Source organism: Zootermopsis nevadensis, unplaced genomic scaffold (genome assembly GCF_977971745.1).
Source record: "Zootermopsis nevadensis isolate Lab colony 2312 unplaced genomic scaffold, Znev_1.0 Znev_ptg000011l, whole genome shotgun sequence".
Classification (NCBI taxonomy): domain Eukaryota; kingdom Metazoa; phylum Arthropoda; class Insecta; order Blattodea; family Termopsidae; genus Zootermopsis; species Zootermopsis nevadensis.
This window is the reverse complement of record NW_028259143.1, coordinates 4,740,589-4,767,365: the sequence shown is the minus strand read 5'-3', so window position 1 is coordinate 4,767,365 and position 26,777 is coordinate 4,740,589. Positions and strand designations below refer to the sequence as shown.

At 35.7% G+C, this 26,777-nt stretch overlaps 3 protein-coding genes and 1 long non-coding RNA gene across 11 annotated transcripts in view; 2 read left to right on the top strand and 2 right to left on the bottom strand.

Moving 5' to 3' along the window:
• kek2 (leucine-rich repeat, immunoglobulin-like domain-containing kekkon 2 protein) overlaps positions 1-16,265 on the bottom strand; it is a 403,862-nt gene extending 387,597 nt beyond the window's left edge. For both annotated transcript variants that reach the window (XM_087347128.1, XM_087347129.1), the window contains exon 1: positions 16,137-16,265. The gene's annotated coding sequence lies outside the window, so the exon portion shown is untranslated. The remainder of the gene's footprint in view (positions 1-16,136) is intronic.
• On the top strand, positions 12,084-14,462 carry osi (electron transfer flavoprotein regulatory factor orsai). Its single transcript, XM_087347139.1, has 2 exons — positions 12,084-12,297; positions 13,247-14,462. Exons 1-2 carry the CDS (start codon positions 12,259-12,261, stop codon positions 13,454-13,456), a joined length of 249 nt encoding a protein of 82 aa, XP_087203265.1. The 5' UTR covers positions 12,084-12,258; the 3' UTR covers positions 13,457-14,462.
• Positions 16,266-16,905: 640 nt separating the features above from the next.
• On the top strand, positions 16,906-22,242 carry LOC147874035 (uncharacterized). Its single transcript, XR_015534677.1, has 2 exons — positions 16,906-17,014; positions 21,792-22,242. It is a non-coding gene; the product is annotated as an uncharacterized LOC147874035 (long non-coding RNA).
• The window catches only part of LOC110836522 (synaptotagmin 1), a 104,491-nt gene continuing 99,624 nt past the window's right edge, over positions 21,911-26,777 (bottom strand). For 6 of the 7 annotated variants that reach the window (XM_087347131.1, XM_022077781.2, XM_022077779.2 and 3 more), the window contains exons 9-11: positions 26,448-26,581; positions 25,992-26,199; positions 21,911-25,083 (exon numbers count right to left, since the gene is read on the bottom strand). In XM_087347131.1, the coding sequence (XP_087203257.1) occupies positions 26,008-26,199; positions 26,448-26,581 (326 nt within the window). In that variant the 3' untranslated portion in view covers positions 21,911-25,083; positions 25,992-26,007. The remainder of the gene's footprint in view (positions 25,084-25,991; positions 26,200-26,447; positions 26,582-26,777) is intronic. The other variant, XM_022077778.2, reaches the window with a different exon arrangement.

Here is a 26,777-nt window from a genome sequence, read left to right as displayed (position 1 = left end):
CTACAATTATGGAAATATTAAATAAACATCATCCATATGACAAGTCTAGTGTGAGGACGTGTCACTGAAACGAGTTACCAGATCGATTTATTTATGTTAATATTACTTATAATCCAGTTTGCATTCAAGTGCTTGCTTAAACGAGTCGGGTAGCTGTATACACAATGGTAACTCGCTCCAGTGATGCGTCTTCGCACTACACCAGTGTGAACTAGCCTTAACCCTTAGCAATTACTTTAAACTCCGCTGTACCAAAATTCCACTGTACTTTTTGGTGAATTTATCCTGAAATTAAACTAATAACGCCTGTAAATTCTAATTAAAACTTAAAAGAACTGATTGTTTGAATATCTGTGAATGCTCAGGGACCTACCGAACATAGTTAATTATAATTTCAATTATTCCATGGATTGTATTTTCGTCAATAGATTCAACACGGACCTTTCGTTTCTACATTTCAGTCGGTAGGCAACTACAAATATATATATATATATATATATATATATATATATATATATATATATATATGTGTGTGTGTGGGGGGGGGGGGCGTGTGGCTTTGATTGGTAAATGCAAGCCTTTTATTCGATCACACAAAAGTGATCGTCAAACACATTTCACGTCTGACATAATTTCAAACATGCTTTCTACGTCAACATAATCGTATACTGAGGCCTGGTAAAATTTTCATTATGCTTTATCAGCGTTAAAATAGACCTAAACAACAACTGGTTTTTATGTTTGGATATGCAAAAATTAATACTGATTTACGAAATAAAATGGTAAATATTTATAGTATATAATTAATGCATTATTACGCTTGAACTTATTTCAGCATCAACAAAGAAATACAAATTAAAGTTTCCAGTTAGTAAATCTTACAAAACCTCAATTTACATCATTATTATAATCCATATATGTTTAAATGCAAAAACTTAAAACATACAGCTCACTCTTCAGTTTTTAATTATTTATAAATATAATGTAAATAAGATTGTGATATTTCTTAAAAGCACCACATTTTCCAGAACTTGGTTTATTCATAAAGTCTCGTTTGACTAGCATCTTTGTGTTAAATTAAAAAGTATGGCAGTATATTATCCTTTACCATGTTAATTTTACACCAGGCTGCATGTGTTTCATGAATTGTTGGTGATAACAAATAGACCCGCCACGGTGGTCTAGCGGTCAGAACGCTGGCCTTGTAATCCTGGGGTCTCGGGTTCGATTCCCGGCGGCGTCCGAATTTATAACTTGTGTTGGGCAAGGCGGTGGTCTAGGCAACACGGAGTTTTCCTCCGTGGCATCCCAACAATTACTCCATTCACACACAGAAGAAGGCAATGGCAAACCACTTCTGGATCATCTGCCAAGAACGTATATGAACAGGTCTCAGTCCGAGAAAAGGATGGAAGGATCCTGTTCATATGGACCTGTCGTCAGACAGAACACTGAATAATAATAAGATGAGGTGGTCTAGCGGTTAGAACGCTGGCCTTGTAATCCTGGGGTCTCGGGTTCGATTCCCGGCGGTGCCCGAATTTATAACTTGTGTTGGGCAAGGCCGTGGTCTAGGCAACACGGAGTTTCCCTCCGTGGCATCCCAACAATTACTCCATTCACACACAGAAGAAGGCAATGGCAAACCACTTCTGGATCATCTGCCAAGAACGTATATGAACAGGTCTCAGTCCGAGAAAAGGATGGAAGGATCCTGTTCATATGGACCTGTCGTCAGACAGAACACTATAAATTTAAAAAACAAAACAAATAGACACAATTATTTGTGCTATTTGTATTAAGAAATAAGCCAAAACTAAAAGACTTGGTGCTAAATTACGTAATGTTAGAAAAAGTGTATACTGAGAAACATAACGGTACACAGTAAACAGGGAAAAAGGAAATGTTCTGCATCTCTTGGAAAGAAATGTAAAAAAGGGTAGAGTTAACACATTGGATATGAATACAAGCATAAACAAAATAAAAAGGAGAACAAGTAAATCCAAGTAATGCAAGTTAAAATGATTTTGGCTCGGATTTCCTACCCTTCCCAGAATCCCTAGCGCCCACAACTGATGCTTTTCCCACTTCACAATGCGGTTAAAAGATTTCACAGAAAATGTGTTTAGACAGAGATTTATAAGATTGCAGAACTCGCTGTGTTCTTGCCACGTACCTCCCGCTCTCAGACTTCTGTCTCTGTATCCTGTGAGGCAATTCTGTCAAGGCGGTGTTCATCATTTTATAATAATTGCAAAGTTCGTATTTATCTGTTTCTAACAAACGATTTTAGCCACATTTCACAACAAACCTTATAAGAAAACGAGCATCTGTTAATGTACGTACGTTGTCATAGAGATTAAAAGACTTTATTGCTGTTTTAGTTTTCTTCTGTTTGCTTGTACTGAAATAATCGTAAGATCAAAAATGTTAGATTTGTTTCACTCATGGTCGTATTTGTTAACTATACATCATTATAAGTATATCAAATCTAAAACTTCTTGACGATGGTGAAGAGTCAATTGAATAAAAATTTTCTTGGATATTATCCATCGTCTAGTATATATAATCCCTATCTCCGGAGATAGGGATTAGCTATCTAGTGGGCCCAACTGTGTAGGAACCTGAAGACGGAGATAGAGTCCCATCTCCGAAACGTCGTTTTTACGTTTTATATTTACTAGACGATGGATAATATCCAAGAAAATTTTTATTCAATTGATCATTATAAGTTATTAGCGGTGCTCACGTGTTCAAATTTATCTAATTCATTAACTAGTTCCCTCATGTTTTATTTATTTACAGTTTATTTAACGATGAAACAGTTAACACTGTCTATAACATATAGGTCTGACTATAGTTGTGCAATTTGTGCTACTTAAGTTCAGTTACTTAATTCCAGACATTCGTACTTTCTTACTAGACATTCCAATGAGAAATCCAATCAGACAGTCAAAGTTACATAGCAGTTATTTTTATATTGTCATTCCGAACATCGCTTCTGAGGATTTACCACTTATAATTCGTTCCGTAGGTTCCGGGTTCGAATCTCGGCCCTGAGACCGGCTATCCTGTCTGAGGTACTTCCTGATTTTCCTCAGTCCGTCCACAGAAGTTCCCGGAATAGCACCAATAGTTAGGATACGATCACCACCTTTAATGTCCTTTCTTCTTATTCTTCTTCCTCTCATCCTCTTTTACCCGTAGGTGTCGAGGTTTATTTATTCATTTTATTGATCTGTTTGGACAATGGTAGGACTCCTTGGATGAGTGATCAGCCCGACGCAAGGCCTCTACCTATACAATCATCCAAGACTTGAGTGGGACTCGAACCCACGGTGGTAGCAGTCAGGTGCACGAGGTCCATGCCTCAGACCGCGTGGCCACAGCGGCCGGCCAATGTCCTTTCCAGTTCACTAATTATCCCATTCTCAGCCGCTGATACCATCGTTAAACAAATTACAAACACAACTATAACAAACCATGTCCCGCGTCTGAGGCATCATGCTTCGGACCGGTGATACGGAATGCGCGCTGGTTCGAGTCTCGGGGAAAGAAATTTCTCATGAGATTTTCGACCGGTGTGAGGAAATTGGGGAGCTACAATGAGTAGCTTAATCCGGTCATGAAAACTAGCGATGGCTAGGGGTTCGTCGTGCTGATCACACGTCGTGAACGTGAGGCCAGCAGCCAGCTAGTCGGCTTTGGCTCTCAGAGGCCTGTTACGCCACGGATTATTATTATTACTATAACAAACCATAAGCGGACAGACGGCAAAGAGTTTCCTACCTGTTCTTACAGCTTGGTTAAAATATTTTTATCCACTTGACATGAAACTTACTTGTTGATTATAAATCTGGCGACTTATAGACTGCATCACTCGGCCCCGCTCAGACTTAATGACGTGGTCACTCACACACACTGAGTTGACCCCACGTATTCAGCAACCACTAAGCTCTTTGAATGTAACTGGAGGATTTATTTTTGAACTAGGCCTGCTCTTCAGTTATAAAATACATTTTATGGGGCTACCGCATTATATTACAGCATGCTGAATGCTACTAACCATTTAACCTGCCCTTTCACTTCTTGTTCCCATGGATTAGTACAAGTATTCAGAAATCCTTCGCATTAGCTCTCCTAGTTCATAGCTACACAGAATTTCGTTTTCTGATGACCGCGTTACAAATCTTCATATCTTATATTAATTTTACTATCACGAATTTACAGTTACGAAAAAATAGGATGGTTTATGGAGCCATTCACATACGAGGTGCGATCGGAAAGTTTCTAGACTGCGCCTATAAAAACCCGTACACTTATCTCAGGTATTAAATTCATCCATCACCCTCGAAGTAGTTCCCCTGGGAGGGAACACAACAATCCCAGCGCCGCTGCCAAGCCTGGAAGCATCCCTGGAAATCTTTCTTTGTCAGCCTGTCAAGCACCATCTGTGATTCTGCCTGAATCTCTTCTATCGTCTCAAATCTCCTTCCCTTTAGCTGAATTTTCATCTTTGGGAAGAGGAAGAAGTCACACGGAGCTAAATCCGGTGAATAAGGAGGGTGCGGGATGACGGCCATGGTGTTTGAGGCCAAAAACTGCCGAACTTTGAGGGCGGTGTGCGCTGGCGCGTTGTCATGATGCGTCGCATGTGGAGTTCTTCCTTTAGAATCAGCTGACAGGTCCCATAGCCTATCCCAACAATGTCGCACAAGTCGTTGATGGTACGACGTCGATCTTCGTGAATGACCTGCCGAATCTTCGTAACATTTTCGGGCGTTGTGCTCGAAGATGGTCGTCCAGAACGCTCGTCATCATCGACAGAGGTTCGGCCATTTTTAAAACGTGAATGCCACACAAAAGTTTGTGCACGACCCATTGCGGACTCCCCAAATGCTTGCTTTAGCATTTCATAGGTTTCCGTAGCCGTTTTGGCGAGTCTTTGGCAAGAGATTCAGGCAGAATCGCAGATGGTGCTTGACAGACTGACAAAGAAAGATTTCCAGGGATGCTTCCAGGCTTGGCAGCGGCGCTGGGATTGTTGTGTTCCCTCCCAGGGGAACTACTTCGAGGGTGATGGATGAATTTAATACCTGAGATAAGTGTACGGGTTTTTATACGCGCAGTCTGGAAACCTTCCGATCGCACCTCGTATGGGGATTGTGGCGGACGAAGTGGCACTGGGACAAGCTTTTATCCGATTCCTTCGGTCTTCCCCTGTCAATAACATTCAGTCCCTAATCCATATCCACTCGCATCATGTGGGGGGACAATCAATGGTCTGTTAGTGGCCGCAGTTTCACAAAGACACGGTCTCACCCCGTCGAAACTACACATGGCTGTAGCTCTCGATCACTGTGTGCCGTTACGTAACCAGAAGGTGTACATAACACATGTTGCTGGTGTAACATACGGTGGCAGCTGGACTCAATGCCCTTAATCAATCTAGCACCAACAACATTTTAAGTACATCAAACGTTATTTCTTAATCAGTGACAAGGATTCCGAGTGAGAAACAGAGAACAGACTCTTATGCTAGTTACCTGCTGTTAATTCGCACTTATTTGCTTATGGTTTATCTAACGACGCTGTTAGTAACTCGGACTATATGACGTGGAATTATATAATGGTTAGTGAATAAAGAACTGCAAAGGATAAACTGTTAATATTTGAGCAAAAATAAAACATTTATTATGTGAGAGACAGATACTTCTCCAAGATATTTTCTTTAACCCTATGAAACATGTTGACATCTACAAAATATTTAAATAATTCAGTACGTTACACAAAAAAACCAACAACGTGTCTCCAATAACAAGATAATTTTTAATGTTTACGAAAATAATCGCTGTTTATTCTGAGTATCATATGACGTCCATAGAAATGTCTATGGGAAAACACAAAGTTTCTGAATGTTAAAGCAAGTGGTATATATATTTACCGTGTGATTTAAAGGGCTCATATACGATATTTGAATAGCTTTAGTCCTACGTATGGGTTGTGTGTCTATACAGCAGAGGGAAAGTTTTAAAATCTCTTATCTCTTATCCACTTTCATTGCGAAGTTCCAACCTCAGTTCCATGATATCATCCCAGTAGCTTCCTTTTTCTATTCTGAATAGAATTCATTTATGCCATCACTGTGCATATGGTGTAGGATCAGCGGGTACAAACCAGCCGAGAAGTTTAAAGTATATGGGATAAAAATATAAAATTTCCGATTCTATAAACTATAACACAAAATATTTGAGCGAATCATTCAGACCGAAACTGTAAACAGAGACAGAATAATGCGTTCGAACGATAAAAAATTAAAACAGCTTTGGGCAACGGACAAGCCATTATAAGAATTGTGGGATTCGAGGTCAACAGTTTGTAATTTTAAGATTTCTGTACATCACCCTGATGACGGAGGCAGTATGACCTCTGAAACGTTGGTAAACATCTACCAGACTACACAGCGCAACAACCCAGAAGACAGAAATCTTCATACTCTGATGACGGAGGCAGTATGACCTCTGAAACGTAGGTAAACATCGACCAGACTACACAACGCAACAACTCAGAAGACAGAAATCTTCATCGCCCTGATGAAGGAGACAGTATGACCTACGAAACGTTGGTTAACATCGACCAGACTACACAGCGCAACAACCCAGAAGACAGAAATCTTCATACTAAGAATCGCCCTGATGACGGAGGCAGTATGACCTCTGAAACGTTTGTAAACATCGACCAGACTACACAGCGCAACAACCCAGAAGACAGAAATCTTCATAGTAAGAATCGTCCTGATGAAGGAGGCAGGATGACCTACGGAACGTTGGTTAACATCGACCAGACTAAACAGCGCAACAACCAGAAGACAGAAATCTTCATACTAAGAATCGCCCTGATGACGGAGGCAGTATGACCTCTGAAACGTTTGTAAACATCGACCAGACTACACAGCGCAACAACCCAGAAGACAGAAATCTTCATAGTAAGAATCGTCCTGATGAAGGAGGCAGTATGACCTACGAAACGTTGGTTAACATCGACCAGACTAAACAGCGCAACAACCCAGAAGACAGAAATCTTCATACTCACCGCTGTGAGAACCTCAAATCATACAGTTTGTAACTTAAGCATATTAGTTTTGTAAGCCTTTTTGTACTAAGAGAAGAAATTAACAAAACGAAAGTCTATTTGGAACGGCCTGTACGACCCTACGTAATATCAGTACAATACCTACGACGAGGCTATGACATCACCTGCTCCAAATTTATTCGACTATTTTTAATATCGTTAAATAACATTAAATTAATTATTTTCTTTCCCTTTTCTTTCAATGTTTCTGATACAAATTTATAGTTTGCCCCTTTCCGTTACCTTTGTGCTCTATTTAATTTATTTTAATTTTCATTCCCCTGTGTTATTCCTTTCTGCCGTTTGCCTTCTTACTGCGTTTCTACATGCCCCGTTCTTTTCACGGATACTTATGACATAAACAGAGAGTTTCTGAGAATCAAATCAGGTGGGATTTAAGAAACACGACAAAACACCGTTAAAAATAACGTTACCTGGGGAAATCAAATGTAATTCTTTGCAAATACGAGACATACGACAATCTGAACAGCAGCGTCTATTGTTAGGGCGGCTGACAGTATACTCTACATTGTTTCTGAAGTTCATACAGTGTTGTTTGGGGAGGAAACGGAAGAATGCTTACATTTCTCAATGATCACGCTCTGAAGCTTACCACAGGCATCATCTTTAGATGAATATCATTGAATACCACAGGAAAAATTATCCCCAAACCCAAGAACATTTGTCTTTATAGTACCATCTACAGTAATTACTTGAAAAGATATTTCTATATCAATATAAATAGCAGTTGGGACAATTCTTCCTTCTCAGGTAAATTGAACAATATTTTTTTTAATTCGGGAAAATCAGTTACGTTAGGTTAGGTTTCGTGAGGCCGAATTTAAGTTAGGTTATGTTAGGTTGGGTGCCCGAATTTATAACTTGTGTTGGGCAAGGCCGTGGGGCAGCGCGGAGTTTTCCTCCGGGGGCTTCCTCGGTTTCTCCGTGGCATCCCAACAATTACTCCATTCACACACAGAAGATGGCACTGGCAAACCACTTCTGGATCATCTGCCAAGAACGTATATGAACAGGTCCCAGTCCGAGAAAAGGATGGGAAGGATCCTGTTCATATGGACCTGTCGTCAGACAGAACACTAAATAATAATAATAATAATGTTAGGTTGAATTAAGATACGTTAGTTCAGGATTAATTTTGTTGGTTTAAGTTTGCATAAGTTAGGTTGAGTAAGGTTTAGTTAGGTCAGATGGCGTTAGTTCCAGAGACATTACGTTTGGTTAGGTTAAATGAGATTAGTTTAATTTAGATAATTTTAGTTAATTTTACTTTCTAATTGCCAGGTGTCGAATTAATGTCAAAATATATCATTGCTGTCAAGGTTGATGTCGATTGATGCAGAAGATCCAGTGATCTGGCTACTTGGTACTTCTGTCCTGAATGACAGAAATGTATTTGTCTACGTAGTGGAAGTTAATGTTCCGATGGTACAAAGATGTCGCAGATATCACGCTTCGAACTTGCCTATTAATCTCTCATCCGGGCGTCTTATTATACAGAGTGATCATATTGAAAAGCATCTCACACTACCTGTAGTATCATCATACTCATTCAGCTAGCATTCAAACTAAACTACTTCAGAGTTACATGGTTAAACTAGGGGTTATATATAGTCCACAGTTTTGCCAAAAAACATTTCACAGCTGGTACAACACGAAAAATATTACAATGTCTCTTAATAATAAAAATGTATCAATTTTTTAAGTAGAACTAATAATTTACACAAGACGTCTAGTGAAGGAAAAACACGTACTGTCAGGCAACAGTATTATTGTAATTTTTAAGGAAAAAGTTTTAAAAAAGTTGTAAAACATTACTGAGCCTAGGTGTAATGAATCACAGCCAAATGTCGGTGGTAGTCTAACCAAAGTTCCGCTGTGATAATACCACTACCAGTGATTATATGTGCATGCCACCATGCCAATCTCAGTCACGTTTGAACCCTCTTTTACTCTGCAATTCTACCGGTCATTAATTAGAAGCCTAAGGTGTGACATTATCTAGTATAACGTAACTGGCTCTGTGAGGAGGGTAGGATTGAGGGTGGAAGGTTTATCTCTTGATGTTTGAGGGAGTGTGTGGGAGTTTGAGGGGGCAGTATAAAAGTTGACTCAGTGTCACATCCACATCCATTTACAACATACCGTGCGATGTTACAGTAAGCCACGATCCATCTACTACAAACTTTTCTTTTTTTCTTTCTGTAAAAATTGTCATGGTAACATATGTTTAGAGGCAATCATATATTTTGGGTACAGTGGCAATCTAATAAAAATAAAAATTAAGTCATTTTATACGCCCATAAGTCCCACTTCAGAAGTGATAATTGATGTCAGAATATTTGTAACTGCATGCTTCATCATCATTACATGCACCCGCAAATAACAGCAACTGATGATTGATATTAAATATAAATTTAAAATGGCCTGAATAAAGTTGATCATCTGAACGGAATAGTGACCTTAGAGTCTTTTATGTTCTGTAGATTAACACAAACAGTCCAATCCCGCTTACCAAAATACGATTTATCATTATTTGCCTTATAATTAAAATTATTAAAATTGGACTTTATGTCACAACAAAAAATGGTATCTTTAATATTATTATTACATTATCTTAAAAACTAATATCAAGCGTAGAGTTTATTTTACTTCAAATGTGGAAGTACGTTTTCGTTACAAACATCATACGAGGCGCGTCCTCAAAGTAAGTTTACAGAAACAAAACACAATTTCATGGAAATATTTATTGCAACAGATACAGCAAGTGTCCAGCTATTTTTCAACATATTCGCCACCGGAATTGAGACATTGGTCATACCGTGGCACCAACTTTTGAATACCTGTGTCGTAGAAGTCTGCCGCCTGGGATTGGAACCACTGTGTGACAACCATCTCCGCCTCTCTGTCATTCTCAAAACGCTGACGCTGACCGGACAGGAATTTCTTGAGGTGTAGGAAAAGATGGAAATCACTGGGAGCGAGGTCCGGGCTGTAGGGTGAATGATTAAACACCTCCCAGCTGAACTCCTGCAGGAGACTTGCTGTCCGTCGAGCCGTGTGCGGCCTAGCGTTATCACTGACCGCACTTCACAGTCGCCGGGAGCTGGAATAAGAACCTCCATCTTCAACAGCTGCAACGATGCTACTGTGAGAACGCGGGAATTGCCGTTAGTGCATGCGCCATGCTACGTATTTGCTCTATCACGTATGCACAGTCGCTTCGCGCAATATAAGGTTTGCTAGCTGTGGGACGAGTGGGAAACTTACTTTGAGGACGCGCCTCGTATTTTGTCAAAATCGGACTGGCGTTGCTAGAAATACACACACGGTCATACAGTCCTCAGACTCCATAAGGCTTACAGTTTTCAAAAACAGTTGTGAAGCGTGTTCAGAATAGTACGGGCTCTTCAACAAATGTAGGTAGACCCACGTATGTTGTCTGCATTTAATTTTACATTGAACATCCTGTAGGTCCATCTTCGTCTTCACATCGAATATCAGCTTCCTACGACTCCTTGCAACTTCAAGAATCATCGACGTCACACCTGTGCCATCTGGAAGAAATGTTCCGGCTCCCATACTTAAAGTGGACATTGCGATGGAAATCTGCCGTCTAGCTGTTTACCTACTAGATATGGCGCTGTCGGAAATCGATCCTTCGATCTAGCACTGCGTGCAGTTGGCGGATGTGTGCTATTTGTTCCCATACAATAAATCTTCAATAAAATTTTCATGTAAGGTATAAGGTCGAAAGTTTTTAGCGGACATTCGTGAACGGTATAAAGTGCATTATTATCTTCAGAAGGCAAATTCGGAACAGTTGTGTGATTTATAGGTCCCCGAACTTCTCAATACCGGGAGGAAAATCCCCGCCTAGGACTCCTAAAGCTGGATCAATAAATCACACCCTCCTGAATCCTAAATCCTATAATGTTTCATGGTGGTACAAGCTATACAAATTCACATATAGGATGTTTCGTTCCAAACGAAACTAGAAATGCAACAGAATCTGTAAGCTTAGGAAGCTTTAAATGTCTGTGGAGTTGCTTCCACAAAGCAGCAGATAAGATCATCATATATCTTTACGATTTAATGTAGTTAAGTCGCCATGGTAACGTCATGCTGGATAATTAATTAATGTGTTTCCATGGACACGTGTGCGTCAGGCTTCTGTATTCGTACACATTAAAACCACAATGTGACGACTAACCAGCCAATACAAGAACCAACCGTGTAAAAGAATTAGTTCAACTTCACTCCTACTTTCTCACGCGCGTACAGGTGGGCATCACAGCGAGGCGACTTTCATCAAGGTTAAGGACGTCTATGATGATGACAGAGTTACTCTTGGACAACGGCGTAATGGCGTTATCGGAGTCCCACCTCACGAGTTTAAGCATCAATCACATTCAAATTGCCGAATATGGGATATTATAATATTACGAAAATTGATCTATTTATAGTTTATTTAACGACGCTGTTTCAGTAGCTAAGACCATATAGCGGCTAATTAAAATATGATAGTGAATAATGAATTGGAAAGACGTGGAAGGAAGCGGTCGTGGCTTAATATAAGGTACTATACCGGCATTTGAAGAAAATTGCGAATAACCTCTGGCCGTGTTAAACATCGAAAATTTTCCAATGACATAATGTCCCTACCAAATTTCACGAAATTCTATCCAGCCAATTTGTAGTTGCTTCCACTTGCAAACCGAATAATAATTTAATCTCGTGGATTCAGGTCCACTTTCAGCAGACATTGTCTAGTTATTAAATTAATTCAGTCGGATATCAGTCGTGAAACTTAACAGTCAACGATCACCGAACAATGGCAATGGCAACGGTAATGAATAGCACGTACATGTCCGAAAATCCATTTATGTATACGATACTGATGTTGCTGTTATTCTGATCAGGTTGTGAGCTATTTGCGCGACATCTGCCGGGAGAATGCAATATTTAAGTATAGAATGATACATTATTTGGAATCAAACTTTAAACTGTATGGTCGAATTTCGGTGATGTGTGTAATGTGTATATTATACAAAGGCCGAAGAATATAACGGAGTTTTCTTAGAACATCTTTTGTACGTTTCTATTAAGATGTCTCAAAAGAGTCGTGTTATTAACCTGTACAAAACGGTGAGTTGCTTCAAAACGTGGTAATCTGTTTTTATTGAATTTTAATTGCGTTGCAATGTAGCTCACATTCTGTATTTGAATATACGCTACTTATGGAATCAATTTTGGCAACTGATGGTTAGTTTTTCAACGTATGTTTACAATTGTCATCTTTGGCGACCTCAGTTCCATAATTTTTATACAAACAATTTTCGAAATTTAGAATTAGTTTTGTGTTACATGTATGCATTTAACCAAATGAAATATAATCTAATATCACATGCAATCTAAACTCATTGATAACTTCGCCTGACCCAACCTAACAAATGACTCTCCACAATGTGATTCTCAATTTAGTATTGTACCAAAGTGGTAGATAAAATGAATGTTATTGACCCCCCCCCCCACTTTGTTGTCATATTGAATTTTTAAATAAGCTATTATTAATATGAAGAAAGTTTCATATATATATGTCAAAATTCCAATTCCCAAAGAGGTACTGCAGTACCATGGAGACTATTCTTTAAATACAATAGCCACATTCTGTGCCACTGTTTCATAATTACAATTCTATTATTTTAAAAGAAAGGGCAGGTACACATGTAATTTATTATTTATCAATACAATATACATCAGTATAAAGTATCCATATTTGTAAAGAACCTCTAAGTAATTCATCTTTGTACCATAAAATTACACATTCCTCATTCTGAAACCATATTCTAAGTTAATGATATCTTAAACTGTCTAAACAATTATGGGCTGTGCATTGCATATACTGGCAGTTCAGTTGACCATGCATTGCATTTTACACATGGTACAGCTGGCCGCATGTGACACTAGCATACTATTATGCCACTAACCCAACAGTTAAAGTCTAGTCCACAGCCCCATAGTACAGGGATTTAAATCCTATATTCCCGTGTAATAAACATTAAGATGTAAATTATATGCAATTTCCATGTTTTAGTTACTGCATCTTGGCCGAGAATATCCACAAGGTTATGATTACTTTCGAACTCGCCTGAAGCGAGCTTTCAGTAAGAATAAACAAGTTAGTGATCCAAAGAAAATTGACATTTTGATTGCTCATGGCAATTATGTGGTGAAGGAACTTGAAGCGCTCTATATGCTGCGTAAATATCGCACCCTCAAGAGACGATACTATAGTGATAATTAATTATACTGTTGATTGGAGAACAGTTTCCAAAGTTAGTGTAATTAAGACTGACAGGATATGGCCATAATAAATTATCAGTTTCTTCTTTTCTCTCAGAAAATAAGTGATGTGGGTTGTTATTTGGAAATTGAAGTAAACTATATTCCCAAAAGAGGATACCATCTGGAAATCATATTTTTACTTCCTCCTTTTTGATATAACAGAGGGGCAGAATTATATTTTGTAAATAATCATAGTCTCTGCTCTGGAGTTCATTTCAAAATGAAAACTGTAGCTGCAACTAAGCCCAGTACTTTTTTGTGCATTTTCTTTGTTCAGCCTACTCGGTATATACTAAAAATAAGTGAATTGCACAGTGCTGGCAATTAAAAAATACATGACAACATCTTACCTATATTTTTTGCATACATCATGTCCTCAGAATTCAATAGACAGTTTCATTATAGCACATAGCTTACAAAACATGTTTTAATGTAAATATTGATAACAGAATTGTGTCTGATGAATTCTGAAGATCACAGAAGATATTAATCATTATTTTCCTTGTGTCGCATCTTACGTGCAGTCCAGCTTTATGTGCATTGCACTAGCATACTGCTATACCATTAACCTCTGACTTTAAGTCAAGCTGACAGATCCATATTACAGGGCCTTAAATCACCTTCACCTAGATGATAAAGGTTAAAATATGGAATCTGTACTGAAACACCAAAGAAAGTAAAATAAACTTTAATCATGGTGGTGAGTGTTGGCTAAGTTAATAGTTATGAAGAGCCAAAGTACCATATAACAAACAATCTACTGCAGTTCTGTGTATAAACACCAATTCAGAAATACTGTCTTGAAGAAAACAAAGTAATGACATAGAACTTCACTCTCTTGGCTTATTGAACTGTAGTAATTAACAGCTGACTGTAATAAATGTGTATATCATGCAGAGATTTAAATTTTAGTGACATAAGTTTGTAAAAAAATCACCTAAATAAATAATGAACTATACCAGTCAGTTAGTCACACTTCTTCATTTTTTGTCCAAGGCATGTTCCTCCATCTTAAACCCTGAAAACTGAGGTAGCATATTGCTCTAAAACACTGGTATACAATGTAACTACATGGAACAAGAACCCATAAGACCACTGTCAGAACACCAACTCCATGAAAACCTCAAATCCTACATTATTTACAGATTATAAATATATTTGTTAATGAGGTATATTTGTCTCATTTTAATATTGGAATAGTGTAAAATGAATAAATATGAATATGATTTATATGTTTGTGTATAATTTATAAATGTGGAGTGATTCTTTATGAATGTGGACTTGGAAGAAATGGACACTTCTCCTATCAAGATGGGCCAATCCAAAACTCCTAAGTTTCTATAAATAAGTGACTAAGCAGTCACAAAGTTTTCAAATAACAAGCAGATGTTCTGCCATTAAATCACTGCACAGCATCAATTTGTAGTGAACTCCAACCAAGGACTACTGTCATCCAGTAACATGTAGATGTTAACTGTTCTTTGGGTTGTAATGACATATGACCTTGTATGTTGTTACCAACATTTAAGGTAAATGCTGATAACCAACTACAAAGCCAGATGGCAACATAACCCAGATCATAATCAACATCTTCCCCACTGTGAGATCCTCAAATGTCAATGTAGTTATCAGATAACTCTCGTAGACTCCAAGGAGCTTTATGAATATAATAAATGGAAAGGAATCGACTTATTTCAATTAAAGTCACAGAAACCTTAGTAGCAAAGGAATATAAGTCTAACAATTAGGATCTCTAAGAAATGTTACAAGGTAAAGAAGAAACTGTATGATGTACCTACATACAGAGTAGTTAATTTTACTACATGAAGAATGACATGCACAGGTGAGACAATACAGAATATAAATACACACACTCCCATATCATACAACTAAAATAACTGGTGCTGAACGCCCAACACGTCATACCAAAATCCACTACCTATACATTCTGACAGAAGTGGCCACACTTTTTGCTGTGTAAGAAACTGCCTTTTCAAATAGTGAACTTTGACTTAATTATCCAGTAACTGTTTTGAAATGTTAAGTAAATCATGGTATTTCGTGCAAACATCCAACAACTTTGTGTTGCGCAGAGGATCGTGGGTAATGGCGTCATCGTTCTATCTAACAAATTAAGAGACCATCTAGTTGGTATTACTGAGTGTAGAAAGATAATAAGTTATGAGTTTGCAGCAGTATGTCATAACGCCTATATAAAATTCCATATATTTCAGTTCAGCCGTTCTATGATTATTAAATGCGTACAGGCGTAAAGAAGTTTGGTTATGTTTGGTCAGCTTAGTCACGCGCAGATGATGATGGGTAATGACGTCATCATTCTACATGAAATTCAAGCGACCATCTGTAGATGGCGTCTTCCGGGTTGTTGCTCCTTCATCAGGGCGATGATCACCCTGATGATGGAGGCAGAAAGGACCTCTGAAAGGTCGGTTCACTTCTACCAGACTACACGGCGCAACAATAAAGAAGACAGCCACCTTCAGACTCATTCATTCATTACCTTAATTACTACTTTGGTACTTGATAGTTATTATCCTAGCAATGCCATTTACGCACGATTCCTGTGAACACAAAGATAGGAACAACGAAAAGACAAGCCGTGCAGGAAATCAACTTACTCATTAAAACTGATGGATAAAGTATGTTCTCTCTTGGACAGGTGTTGGCCCCGATTCCTACAGCCTACTCGTCATTAGGGCAGAAGTCTCCTAAATTCTTCAAGACAGTTTCTCATCACACATGTCAACAATATTGTTTAACCAACGCGTTATTATCTTCCATCACTGAACAGCTATTTATAAGGACCAAATCACTAACACTGGTGTTGTGCTTTATATAGTACTGACGCAAAATACACATCACCTGCACTTTCAGTTTTCCACGTGACGTTTATTTGCATGTCTTCACTGTATCAATGAGAAATATTCGTGAAAATGTAACGTTATGAACTGAAATCATTCGGGCTTTCAAATATGTAACGTAATTATAGCTTGCAAAACGGTCTCTGAGCCTGAAATACGGGAAAGACCTACGATTACTTACGAGCACACGTGAAGTTCAACCATAACCCTTCCACCGAACAGACTTAAATGGTCACGAAACGTCAGATTGTACTACCTCCCTTAAAAAATAGTCCATAAGCTATAACTAGAACGTCATGCAGTACCTATAGTAATGTGGTAAGATCTTGGTTGATCATATTTTCAAGCAAGCATATATTTACAAAATATATCAGTACGGTGCCTTGAAACTTCCTAAAGTGTACATTTTCCTGCAGCTGAAACGTCACTACGAATCCCTGCACGCCTATGACTACACAGTCTTACTGGACAAACGTGGGAACGAAACATGGAATGTGTGCGTATCTCTCTTTTTCCCGGTTTGAAAGTTTGCGGGAAAAATCATTCCGATAAATTCGAAACAGGCACAAAATGCTGTTTTTATTACAGGCAGCAAACGAAAGTGTTGTCACAACTATTTTATTTTATCTCGCAAGGTAAATATAAACATTTATGTCCAATCCACATCCTCTGCTATTTCCCTGACATCAGTTTTAATATTATCCTCCCATCTGCACTTAGGTTTTCCAAGTGATCTCTTCCCTTCAGTCTTTCCAGATATAAGGTCCAAAATTATTTAACAGCATTACTATAGAAATGATTATAACAACACACACATTCATAAATATTATCTCATTTGATCAAAAATTTCCTAACAGCAAATGATCACCAACTAACTAAATGTGTCACAGGCAACTGGTTGACATTAAAATTAACCCGCACGAGGTTCAACACTACATAGTTTTAACACTGGTACACACCATGTACATATGATTGGTGTTTTATCTTATATACATTACAAATATTTTAACAAAAGATGTAAGTTGCTTTATATTAACCAATTTATCTTTTGAGAGACAATGAATACAGTTAATGCTATAAAATAAAATACTGGTAACTCCAACACACTAATGAACTTCTGGGACATCTATAAGAACAGTTGCCACACATTATATGACTGAGAGCAGATTGCATGTTTTAATATTAATATTTTAGACCCCTATCGTACACACCATGGCAATTCGTTAATAAAGATTGTGTCATTTCTTTATTATATCGAATCATATCTTATAGAAATATGGTACATTACACTTCAGTATAACAGTTCTCGTCATTTTATAAATTATATATGGCAGTTTCTGATTATAGCAAATAATTTAAGAAACTATTAATATAAAGTATTATTTAAATTGAATGAATTTGATCTTGCTACAAAAGAAGAATTAGACACACATCATAACCATTAAATAATCAATAAATAATTCTGAATGAATGAAATTGCTGTTCAACTTATAAAACACGATAGTTTATTTTTATTAAAATTAAGATCATTACATGGCTTATGTGCAAAAAACAATTCAATCACCAGTTCCCAGAAAATGTAATTAATAAAATCAATAATTAAAAACAGAGAATGCAGTGATAGTGACAAAAGTGTATTAGTATTGCTTATAATATCTTCTCAGTGATTATTAAAAGGAGACTTCAAACTATTTCAGACTTGTTAAATGAACACAATAGCTTAAAAAAGGGTATTCATGTACACATGGCATTTTCACAGAAGATGGGAACGTAATCTTTAAACTCATATAATCTTTATTTTTCCTAAAAAGAGTGTCAAGTTGAGTAGAATGAAAGTACTTGTATAGTAAAAGAATACCTAAATATGCATCCAAAGTAATACAGTACGTGGTAACAAAACGATCATATTAAGGGCACTGAATCAAAGAAATTGAACGAACTGCAGCTATATAGGCCCTATAAAGTTTACAATGCATAGGATTTCCAGTCCACAATGTTAATGATGTAAATAAGCTGCTATTTCAGCTGACCAAATGTTGGTTCACAGTAAAGAGCATAAGCATCGCAGATCTATATCAGATATGTTTTGTTTACTTATTGTTGATTTAATGACAATAGCTCAGACATAGAGTGTCAAATGATAGAATGATTAATGAATAATGAATTTTAAAGGGTGTAGAAGGAATCTGTTGTGGCATAATGCATAATTTAAGATATTATCATGACATTTGCCTGATGAACTGTGGAAAAGCACAAAAAAGCTCAGTCAAGAGAGTCTCTGGGCCGGAAATGTAAACCCACGATCACCCGAATACAAAGTACTCGGCCGTGGTACCAATTATGTCAATCATGTCATTTTAAAACAGAAACAAAATGGTATAAGTTTATGGCCAAGAGAAGAAACCCCATAAGATATAAAAGTAATTGATAACTACAGAAGAGATGTTATGGTACATTACAAATATTTAGTCATATATTGGCTATGAATAGATTACTACACACAAGAAATTGATATATAAAATCAGTAATAGAACGCTGAATAATTAAACTCGAAAAGATACAAATTACAATTTTACAAAGTTATGGCCAACTTTGCACTTTTATTTGGCATTGAAAACTAAACTAGGTTACAAAAAGAAGAAAAAGGGCAACAGTCAGACACAGGCTCTGCAGATGAAGTGTCTCGGTAAAGTTGTCTATAAAGTTGAATTACAGACGCAATGAATAAATAAGAAATGAATTACATATATTATCATTTAGTAAGAAAAAATGCAAGATTATGCACAGAAACATATGAAACATGTACATGGGATGAATGACAATAGGGTATTGAAATTGCAGTAACATAGAATTACAGAACAAGGAAAACTGGGACATCCAAAGTAAAGACACTGACCAGAGATGCTGGAAAAGGCTGTGCTGCAAAGAAGATTAATTTTATAACTTATGCAGTAGCACTTTTGCCGCATAATTCTTTATGCAGATTACTACTTACCCATCATAATGAACAGTTGTACCCAGTCATTGTTCACTATAAAAATGTTGCACCCCATACAATTCATTCCCTGCCAAATATTTGTTGTTTAGATATATAATACTTTAAAACTTGAACTGTTGCCCATCTGAAATTTTTCAAACTAAGGACAGTTTTTGGTACATCTTAGATTACATTCCAAACAGCAGTAATACCATATTTATTTAAATAATATTCTCATCAAATTTGTTAACTGTCGACATTTAAAAAGTAAACATTTTTAAATGCCTTTTCTTGCATTCTAATTTCACTCTCATATGACCTAATCTACTGCATTCAATATATACAGACAATGACATGTTACCATAGTCACTTAGATATACTAATTCTCTGTGGCACTTCTTGGAACATGCTAGGGTACAATTTTCATTCTGTAATATTTTGGATATGTTACTGCTACATTAAAAAACATTTTCAGGTAAGCAAGACCAAGGTTTCGTTTACATGCAGTAGGTGTTCTTGAGTAAGCATGTATTAAATACCTATTACAAAAGAGTAAAATAAAACTAGACGCTTACTAACTCATTTGTACAAAGAATGACAATCAGACTTAGAAGACAAACCTCGAATTGGATTGGATGTAATAATTCACTATATGAAAAAAGTAGGATTTGAGGTTTTCACGGTGAGTCTGAAGAAGGCTGTCGTCTGGGTTGTTGCGCCGTGTAGTCTGGTAGATGTTTACCAACGTTTCAGAGGTCCTTGCTTCCTCCATCATCAGAGCAATGATTGTCCTGATGATGGAGCCCGATGACATCTGCAACATCGGTAAACTTCTACCAGACTACGCAGTGTAACAACCCAGAAGACAGCCATCTTAATACACAACAAATTTTAAAATTTATGTTTGTAACAAAATTATTGAATAAATTAACTGTTCTGAATATTTATCTTATTATATCACACATGACCATTAAAAAGACATTACCAAAGAAATTTGAAGTCTTCAAATCCAGTTTGGTTTAGAAACATGCAAGAATTAGAATTTATAAACTTAACATAATCAATGTGACCAGTGAAGCTTGTACTATATGCAAATAAGTTGAAGAAATAATAGCAAAAAATATTAAACTCATGAGAATAACAACTATACTCACTTGAATTACTGAAGAAATTTAATTGTAGTGAAGGGATTAAATAAAACCAAACACGGATTTCATACAAAATTACAAATTTAACTGGAAATGCCGTGCTCATTTTTACACTGTAAATGTCTTTTGCATGTCTGTTTTTTTACTTTTCAATATATTTCAAAGTGCTTCATTTTACATTCTTATCAAGACTGGCCAATATTTCCCTGTATCAGCTGTAATAGGTTAATACATTCACTTTGTCTCTTTTCAAATAAATGTCTCTCACTTTGTTGTTCTAAGATGCATGTGTTGAAACATTTCCTTATTGGAGATTATTTCTTTTCCTGTAATTACCAAACATTATGGTTAGCACTCCAGCTTTGAATGTGGAAGGGCTATAGTTTAAATTTCAGTCTGGATACCAATTATCCTGGTTAATGTGTCTCCTGAATTTCCTCAGTCCCTTCAGGTGAGGAGTAATACCTTAAATTAGGCCACAACTGCTTTCTTCCATAACTTTTTCATTCACTATTCACTATGGTATGAGCCACTGACAGCATCATTAAACAAGCCAAAATAAAATACATTTCCATTTTATTAAAATTTCATCTGTTTTTAGTTTTGATGTTTAAAATTTAGGACAAAATCTGTGTGTAACCCAATGACTTCTTTTCAAGAATTTCTTTATCTGTTCTGTTGATGCTTCTGAGTTTTCACTTATACCAGAGTAAATCATAATGTACGAGTCCAAATCTTTTTAATCTTTATTTTTCATTTCAGATGTTTCAGATATATTTCTTGTAATATTTCTCTCCTTCAGCTCTTCAACCATTTTCATTATTTGCCACACACACTGTTTATATTGCATACAAGACATTGCAAAAAGAATTAAAATTTGAAATCTCTGAAACTTTTAACAGTGGTCCAGATTGACAGACTAAATAATGAAAATTATCTAAATTATTATCTCTTATGTTGAGTAGAAAATTCCTAATTAATTTTATGTAAATTTAGACAAGAAAAATCAAGTCACAAAGTAAAATGTGTAATGAACAGATTTTAGTTTTGTTTCATCTCGCTTAAATCTTCAAATAGATCAGTGACTTCTATAGTAACTGTAAATGAAATCACAGCCGGTGAAATTAAACAGAATAGAAACTTACGCTCATTTTATCTAGATAAAATATGTAATGGTCAAATAAAGATGTTCTTAAGTTTGCCCCTTCTTTCAAGGAGTCTGAAAAGGGCACTGAAATGCCCATTGTACTTACAGTTTTATTATAATATGTATTCCTTTGTTCCAAGACCTATGGAATATAGCTGGGTTGGAGGTGAAACAGGACTGAAGAGGAAATACATGAGGTTAATTTTCGGATATATCATTCTCTGGCACGGAGGAACTCGGTAAAACTAAAAAGGGCAGATTATTTAACACATTTTATGCCAGGCATTACAGAGAAGAACACAACAAGCATTTAAGATACCACAGCAATTTCTGCCTCAAATTTGAGGGATAACATACCAAATTATTTCAAATATGTAATAAACTTTGGACACTACTTACAATTACCACCTACAATGCTGTAATAAACTATCAGTAAAGAAAATTGTGCTGTTTTATCCAATGGAATACGGTCTTCACTGACATTAGAGGAGTGATTTTTTATTGGCCCTTCTGTACCATTAATGTTTTTTAAGTAGCTTTTATTTGATGAAGAAATATATAACAATATGTTATTTACATGAATAATGTAAACACATCAAAGTTATTTTCTTCCTTTAGTCAGAGTGCCATCACTGATTCATAACAACAATCCCATAACTAAGCAACCATTTTCCAGTCAGTCCGATCATCATACAAACACCACACTTTATAATACAGACTTGAATTCTGAGTATGTTCTAGTTATCATGTTTATCAATACAGAAGTGACTTTTTTATTATTGTGTTTATAATGTTCGCTGATACATGGTGAGGAGATTATAGACAAGTTAAACTAAAAATGGCAGGGAAATGCTACAGTTTTTATACATATAAACCTTACGCATGCACATTTATTCATTCACTTATCACACATTCATACAGATATATATACATACTGGGCGAGACATCAATTTTTTTTAACAAAAGCAAAATCTTGGACTTCTATGTGGTTGTAGACATCATTCATTTGAAATAATTTAATCTAACTTTTGTGTAAAAATTTAGAATTTACCTTTGTTGTAATAATATTGCTTTAATATACCAAAATTATGACAAAAATGTTTCATGTTTTAAGGTCTACAGGGAAAAATTCTTGTTTAATGGATGTGATCGAGAAATTAACACACAAATAATTAATTTTACACATTATTGAAATGTGTTACATTATATTACATTAAAAATACATTCGCATACCAAATTTGTTTTAAATTAAAGAATTACTGCAATATAGTATAGGTAATTTTCACCTGACATAAAATGTTAAAAAAATCATATTTTACAGATTCTATAAGTAAATGTAATTCTTTACTTGAAAAATTAATTATAATTTGGTGCAATATTGCAGTGCCAATGCAATGATTAATCTCAACATGTTTGTCAGCATTCAGGGCCAGATTTAGACGTTTTGGGTCCCTATATTGTGGAACAGACACCATAATATGTGGACAGAATAAAAGGACAGTATGAAACATGTATTAAAGTTAGAACTTATTATGATCACTGATGAAGATGCAATAAACTCTAATATTGAATTAGCAGCAACCATCTATGTTTCTTCGAGTTGCTTAATTCTTCTTTAAAGAACAATATAGGGCCTTGAAATTATATAATTAAAATAAACATAAAAGTAGGATGTAAAGTTCTCACTCAGGGAGTATAAAAATATTTATCTTCTGGGTTGTAGCACTGTGTAGTCTGGTACAAGTTTACTGATATTTCAAAGGTACTTGCTGCCTCCATCATCAGGGCAATGAAGTTCTCATCAGTGAAGATTTAGACAGTATGTTTCTCCAAAACGTTATCATATACCTAGAAGTCCACACAGCATCACAATCCAAAAGATCATCATTAACAAATATATATACATTTATTTACAACAAAGGTAAATTACAGAATTTAATTTTTAGCAACACTTTCGTCAGCTCAATATTACTACACAGATAATTGATAATTAGTATTAATCAGTATTATAAGCTTATTTTCAATGGTATTGTTTGAAATATATGATCATAATCTTTCACGTGGGTTTAATAGGCATGTGTTGAATTTTTTTGAAATTAACCTTTTTATGAACTTTTATTTTATTTACACACAATTTTGATATTGTTAATGACAAAACTGTTCAGTCAATTAAAACATATCTAAGAAATAAAAATAGCTTAATTAATATCCATATCTTGAAGATGAATTTGCAGAATTTTCCAGGTCCTCTCATGGGAGTTTCCTCCAAAGTTAAATATGTGTAAAAGTGATTTACAACTTTGAGTATGAATTCATTAAATAAATGCCCAACACTCATACTTTTCTAGTCATTAATTCATTCACTATTTGTACAGTAAGCTATTTACAATACCAGTATAAACAATGATGGTAAGATAAAACATAACAAGACTGACAATACATTAAGAATTGGGAAAACTTAACAATAATGCTTCCTTGTCTTTGCAGCTAGTGTTTCCAAAAACTCATTTAAATTAGAATCAAACAGTGGGAAGATATGGTAATTACATGACATCATTGTGTACTTGGTTCATGCATACAGTATATTGTCTAAGTTCTTGTTTTTGTAAAATATTTTCTGATTAAATTTCTTGCTCGTATGATCAAATGCGACATGACATAATAGACAAGCTTTAATCACTCAGTTCATATTTGTAATCTTTGGAAGTATAATGACCCTAAAATCAAATCTTGATGTCAAAAAATACTAATTGATGCTTGTAAAGATCTATTGTCTCCGACTTTAAAAATTAAAGTCTTTGCTAATTTATCATAATAACCTAACAGCCTATTCCTACTCAATATACTCTGGTGCCCTCTTGAAATCCCAATGGACTTGAAAATGTGATATGAAAAACACCAACTGATTACATCATGTAGCAAATTACACAATTTTCTTTTGTTTTGGAGTTGGAACAAGTTTTTACCAGCATGGAAGATTACTTCATAATGTAATGTTTATACAACGTCTGCAGCACTTCATAGCAAACAAACCAATACTTCCCAGTTACCCAAGACCTACATGTGTTTGAACTTTCCAGTAGTATAACAGTAGTTCAAGGCAAGCAGCTGAACAACTTGAAAATAGGTACTTTTTTCTTATAAATAAGATGGGTCTGCTTTAAATAGATTATGTATGGATTTTACACATCTCCAAAACATGACATTACATTGGTTAAGATTTAACAGGTTAAGATATATATTCTCTATCTCATTTCAAGAATAGAACATTCTAATTTTTTTTTTTAACTTTTAGATCAGAATGTTTTTATAACACAGTTATTGTTAGCACAAACAAAATACTGAATAGGGAATGTTATCCTTCTGTTCTTTTGTTCATTTGTTTAACTTTACATTTACTTTACTGCATCTTAATGCAGTAATGTTAATACCCTGGAAAAAAATGAAATATGATTATAATTTATAAATATTAAAACCTGAAATAAGATTAGCTGCCATGTTAGTAATAAATAAATGTCTGAAATAGTTTTGTAAAAGACTACAATTTAGAGTAAGACTTTGTTATTGCATATTATAGAATATTGTCCTTCGTGTGATCTGTTATCTTCCTGTTTATCATGAAGTCCAGAGATGAATACAGTACTTATTAGAGATCAGGTTTCACAAACTGCAGAGGCTTATAATTTGTTTATTGTATGCCTCATTGAAATCCCCTGTCTATAAGCAGCCCAATGCAATAGTCATTAGCCCTTCTCCAATCTTTATCTTCACAATGTTCTTAAAAGACAATGCTTAATCATCGTTTCATGGTGAAAATTAAAACATCACATTAAAATACAAATATATAAATATAGATCCAATTATATTTGGTCCACATGATCCAAATGGTCCGTTTAAATGTGAAGAAACTTATACTGGACAAAGAAATTATTATGGCATTAGGCAGGAACGTCTGAACTACAGAAGCTGATAGTTGTATCAATAATGAAATCACTCTGCAATACTATCTGTTAAGCAAAAATAAAATTGATGCCTAAGACTTCATTTTATATTTCATTTGAACATCCTTAATATGAAATAACATCATCTGTATTACAATAACTCATGAAAAGTGTGAATAAACGAAGTACTGAAATTCTTGCTCTACAGCTTGATTGCATTGTTCTTTATCTTTTCACTGTCCATTAAACATGTGACTTTAGTATCATATCTTTATTTTTTTTCTGTCAGTGACGCGCATTTATAGTCCTCAATTATATGACTGATCGTCGGCTGTCACGTCATATTGAGTCTGTGCATTACTTACTACTAGCTTTCCACCACAGTTTCAGTATACATACCTTCTGAGGAAGGTACTTAGTCTTTCTTGTCATCCTCAGGATCTTTGAGAGTATGCCACTGCGCAATTGGCCGGCGAGGAGATGCCAGCATGTCGGACCAATGACGTAACTCCGTCCCACTTGCATTGTAGCCTAGTACCACCTTACCAATAGGCTCTGATGTACCAATGCGGTCATAGTCCACCACCGTAACCATCAAGTTTACTTTCTGAAATTACAAAAAATTTATTTAAGAACTATGTTTGTTAATGGCACTGTAGAAAATAAGCGTAAAAGAATCTGTAAGGTTATTTCTGTATATATGACTGGATCCATAGTCTGCTGTTAGATGCTTAGTGTCAAATTTTACGTTACGGAAACATCTTCATATTTTAAACAAATGTAAGAGGCACAAAAGAAGCAGGTTTGTATCATCCTGCTTTATTCCTACCAACTTGTTATTCACTGCGTCTTTACCTGGATCTGCTCAAATGGCACCTCAAATGTGAAGGATTCATTGTAGTAAGGGTTTAGTGTGCATTTCTTGATGCTAGTCTTCTTCTTTTTGAGCCTCTTACCATTCTGCATCAGAGCAATCTTCACGTAAGGATCTATTAAAAATAAATAGAATTTAACGTTACAAAATATATGCACAATTTGTTTCTTTCAGTATAAATTACTTCAACTTAACACAAAAAAGACTATTTATTATACACTATTACACACTAAAATCCATGCTAAGAATTAAATTTAAATTAATTTAAAAATTATCACTACTTATTATTATTTTCTGAGATTAAAAAAATG